This window comes from Rattus norvegicus, chromosome 3 (assembly GCF_036323735.1).
Source record: "Rattus norvegicus strain BN/NHsdMcwi chromosome 3, GRCr8, whole genome shotgun sequence".
NCBI classification, from domain to species: domain Eukaryota; kingdom Metazoa; phylum Chordata; class Mammalia; order Rodentia; family Muridae; genus Rattus; species Rattus norvegicus.
This window is the reverse complement of record NC_086021.1, coordinates 91,209,754-91,214,955: the sequence shown is the minus strand read 5'-3', so window position 1 is coordinate 91,214,955 and position 5,202 is coordinate 91,209,754. Positions and strand designations below refer to the sequence as shown.

Genomic DNA, 5,202 nt, shown 5'->3' with positions numbered 1-5,202 from the left:
GTTGCTTTTCAGGTCCCTACTCTTTATAAGAAGCTACTAGCTGGAGGGAGAAAAGGCATTCTTTCTGAGGGTATTCCCACTGACAAATTCCTTGTGTTAAGGTGAGGATCACACACCCATTCACCTACACACAGCATTAATTAAATTAGTGGGTTCTAAAAAAAAAAAGACAAAAGGTTGAGACCGGCATAGGTTGAGGGGCATGTTGGAATGGGTGTAGGAATGAAATTGGAGGATGAATATAATCATATGTTATTATGAAATTTTCAAAAATAAAAATTATAATACAAATAAAAATCTTCAAAAGAAAATTAGCAATTTCTATCTTGTAGTGAGTTCTTAAAAGAATTCTGTCATAATTATGAGACTTATCCACTGATAGTTCCTATGACCTCCATCTTTAAAAGTCCAGAGAAAAAAGTGTTATGGGTTAGAAGAAAGAGCCTTGTAAGAGGCTGAGCTGTCAGAGCCATTATCAAAGTCCAGGACAACAGCCAGCTATGCCCTGTGTTCAAGCAAGGAGTCCATCCTTCACTTTGCTCCTGGACAGTGACACGCCTGGATAAAGTCATTAGGTAGACAGTCAGTAAAAGATCCCAATGATCTAATTAATACAGTTCACATAATGAGACAAAAATATTGAAAAACTGTAAAGTATACTTGGAGGGACAACAAACTGAAATATCAACCTGGGGAAATATGTATATTTATATACATGAATAGGCAAAGCATATATGTACCTGTTTTATTAGATTATCTAATAAAATAGATAAGAGAGAAATAATTATGATTGATTCATTTATCACCATGGCAACATAGTCAACAATAACTTTTTCTCCATCATATTTTAAAATATCCAATTTATCAACATAGAGTTTTAATTGTCCTATGGGTCCTTTCCTCTAGGCTGTGAAATCCTAAGGGTTTTCAGCAATCTATAACTCTGGGAATCCAAAAGCTGCCATAAAAGATTTAGGGTAAAGAATAGTCAGAATTAAATTCATATAAGATGTTGTTAGTGAAAACTAGGTAAGTCTTGTAAATTCCTATTCTTTTTTTTAAGATTTGTATTTGTTTGTAAAATTATCACTATAGCCTTTTGATAAAGCTATGTGGTATGTGCTAGAGAAAGAATCTCTTTTAGATATCTTCAACCTTTCATTTCCATTTTTGAAACTGCTAATAGTTGACTACAGAAGTAGAATTTTACACCATTAGGGACAAAAATAAAAACATCAATGAACATTACAGAAAATTTTTAGGGAAAAATAACTGTACAAACAAGTAGTCGAGGAGCCATAACCAAAGAGACACCCTCTGAATATCTCAAGAGCAACTGAGATGGAAGAATAAAGGATCAATTTTGAGGTGCATCCCTCTGATTATGTCACTGTGAAAATGACAGTTCAGAAGAAGGAGTGACAGGAAGGAATAAAAGTCAATGTAGAATAGAAGTAGTTCAATAGGTCAGAAGGAAGATAGCAAGTAAATCTCTAGCCAACTACAATATTTAAATACAAAGGCAGTAAATGCCACCATATTCCAACTGTGTAACAGTTATCAAAGGACACGTATTTTGAATGACAATATACTAATGGTTTTATCTGCAATATTTCCTTTTTTCTTTTTTTAATTGAATATTTCTTTACTTACATTTAAAATGTTATTCTCTTTCCCTATTTCCCCTCTGGAGTCCTCCTATCTCTTCCCCCCTCCTCCTGCCTCTATAAGAGTATTTCCCTACCTACCCACCCACTCCCTCCCATCTCTGCACCCTGGCATGAGCTTTCACAGGGCCAAGGACCTTTCCTCTCATTGATGCCCAATAAGGCCATCCTCTGCTACATATGTGGCTGGAGCCATGGGTCCCTCCATATGTACTCTTTGTTTGGTGGTTTAGTCCCTGGGAGCTCTGTGGGGTCTGGTTAGTTAATAGTGTTGTTGTTCTTCCTATGGGGTTGAAAACCCCTTCGGCTCCTTTTGTCCTTTCCCTAACTCTTCCATTGTCAGTTCAATGGTTGGCTGCGAGGACCTGCTTCTGTATTTGTCATGCTCTGGCAGAGCCTCTCAGGAAAAAGCTGTCGAAAGCTGTATCAAGCTCCTCTCAGCACGTACTTCATGGCATTGGAAATATTGTCTGGGTTTAGTGATGGGATGGATCCCCGGATATTTCCACAACTATAGGAAGAAAATTATGTCATCTACATTACAGAGGAAATCAGGTTAGGGCTTTGAAAGTAAGCCATCTGATCTCATAACTCTAGAAATTCTTAGCATCACAATTAAAACATAGCACTGTTCACAGTTCATGTTTTTGAAAGTTATATTGTGAAGGACATTTAAACATTCATTTTTATGCATTTCAGTATTGTATTCAAATTTATAGTCTTTTTCTTATTAATGTCATTACATGCACATATGTACATACATATATTCCTAAATATAAATTGCTCGGTCTGTATAATGCTACTTGTATATATGTTTTCAGGGTTGAGCATTTGCTATTCAACAGACAACTGATATACTCTTCCCTAAGCAAGACTGTCTTTTCCATTCTCAGCATATCTTAATTGTTTCTCATTCTTTTTGTGGGGTTGAGGCCTCAGGTTGCCATGTCTATTTATTGTGTCCTTGTTCAGTTCATGTTTACGCAGTCATGATTCTGAGACTTAATGGAAGTGTCTTCCCATATCACTAGGAAACAGTCTCACCAAACTCCATAATCCTCTGGCTCTTACAATTTTTCTTTTCCTCTTCCACAATGTTCCCTAAACCTTAGGTGTGGGAATAATTTTTAGATGTATCCATTTGGACTAGCCTCCACAAATCTGCATTTTGTAGGGTTATTTTCTATCATGGTCTCCTTGTGCTGCAAATAGAAGTTTCCTTGTTGAGAGGTGAAGACTACACTTATCTCTATGAAGACAAATGTTTAGATTTTTACTAGGGTTTGTGCTAGATTATTAAAGTAATAGTTGTAAAGGTCCATGACTACACTAGCATTTAGTAGTTGGTTGGGTCTCCAGTTTCAGGCATGATTTCTATCCTGTTGAACATATCAAATAGAGAGCTGTTGGTTACCACCATGTTAGGTTTGTCTTCAGTGAACTAGAGTTAAATAACCATAGGTGGTTATTATCTCATGCTGGTTGTTATTGCAATTTTATTTATATTGGTGTTTTGCCTGCATGTAAATCCACTAACTATATACTATATACTATCAGAAGCCAGAAGAGGGTATGGAATCTCCACAACTGAAGTTACAAATGGTTGTCACCTACCATGTCAGTGACTGAGAATCTAACCTTTGTCATCTGAAAGATCAGCAAGTATTTCTAACTGCTGAATCATCTTTCCATCACCTTGGTTATGTATGAATTTCTTTTTGGCATGTTTATATAGCAAGGCATAAATGACATTGACTTGTCTAGAGAGGTCACCAACACCAACAAGTTTGCTGAGATTTCTCGTTTGCACAGAAAATATATGTCTTATCAGGTCCCTATACATATATTTCAGCTGAAATTTGAAGAAACATTGTACTTTTTTCAATTTAGAGGCTTGCCAAGTACTTGTCACCTTTCAGTTAATCTTGCAACCACTCTCTTCTTCCTCCTTCCTCTCCATGTTAATATTATTTTATGCTTTATAGTCTACAACTCACAAATTAAATCCAGATGTACTTTAACTATTAGGTAGCCTATGCAAAAGCAAAATTTATTCCAAACATAGTGCTTCTATTTTTCTGCTATTGGAATTTCAGAAGAGGCCACCCCATGTAGCTGCATTCTTATTACAGTCATTGAATATATGTTTAGACTTCAAGATTTCAATCACCTACAAAAGAACTACAGTGTTCCTACTGGTACTAGTGCTCATTATGTCCAGAAGCTTATCAGAAACGATATTGACATGTCATATGACATGTCATACTAATAGAGACAACTAATCTCTTCTGTACTCCTAGGTACAAGCTTTTTGAGGCATGGAGAGGAGCAACCACACAGTGACTGACTTCATCTTGCTGGGCTTCTCAACAGACCCTGTAATGGAGAAGATACTGTTTGTCCTGTTCCTTGGAGTATATTCCATGACATTGATAGGAAACACCACCCTCATCATATTGATCTGCAATGACTCCAGACTCCACACACCCATGTATTTCTTCATTGGAAATCTGTCTTTTCTGGATCTCTGGTATTCCTCTGTCTATACTCCAAAGATCCTAGTGACCTGCATCTCTGAAGACAAAAGTATCTCATTTGCTGGATGTCTGGCTCAATTCTTCTTCTCTGCTGGATTGGCCTATAGTGAATGTTACCTACTGGCTGCCATGGCTTATGATCGCTACACTGCTATCTCTAATCCCCTGCTTTATGCTCAAGCTATGTCAAGAAGATTGTGCATCTGTTTGGTTGTATATTCCTATACAGGAGGATTTGTCAATGCAATAATATTAACTAGCAACACATTCACATTGGACTTTTGTGGTGACAATGTCATTGATGATTTTTTCTGTGATGTTCCACCTCTGATCAAGTTGGCATGTGATGTTAGGGAGAGTTACCAGTCTGTGCTGTACTTCCTCTTAGCCTCTAATGTCATTTCTCCCACTCTGCTCATCTTGACCTCCTATCTGTTCATCATTGCTGCCATCCTGAGGATCCGATCCACCCAGGGCCGCCTCAAAGCCTTCTCTACCTGTTCTTCACATCTCATCTCTGTGACCTTATACTATGGCTCCATTCTCTACATATACTCTCGCCCCAGTTCCAGCTACTCCTTAGAAAGGGACAAAATGGTGTCTACCTTTTATACTGTATTATTCCCCATGTTGAACCCCATGATCTACAGTCTGAGGAATAAAGATGTGAAGGAAGCTCTGAGGAAACTCTTTAAGTTAGCTCATGCTGAAGTCTAAGTTGACACACACTTAGTAAGCCAGGACTAAATGATAGCAAACTATTTGAGGGCAAGGTTGAGAAACTGAGTGTCAAAACTAAAATGTCCATCTTTTGAAAGTCCACCAAAATATTTTGATTAGGCTACATGAGTTTTTATTTAAAAGTATAATTTTAGTGTAATAAATAATGAGTTACACTGTAATATCTTCAGGTAAGTATGTAATAAACTTTTTTTCATATTCACTTTACGTTTACTGTTGTCTAATGATTGAACTATACTCTATAGTATTGCTTACAG

At 37.0% G+C, this 5,202-nt stretch overlaps 1 protein-coding gene across 1 annotated transcript; it reads left to right on the top strand.

The window, feature by feature from the left end:
• Positions 1 to 3,985: 3,985 nt before the first annotated feature.
• On the top strand, positions 3,986 to 4,921 carry Or9g3 (olfactory receptor family 9 subfamily G member 3). The gene has a single exon (NM_001000291.1). It carries the CDS (start codon positions 3,986 to 3,988, stop codon positions 4,919 to 4,921), a length of 936 nt encoding a protein of 311 aa, NP_001000291.1.
• Positions 4,922 to 5,202: the final 281 nt, after the last annotated feature.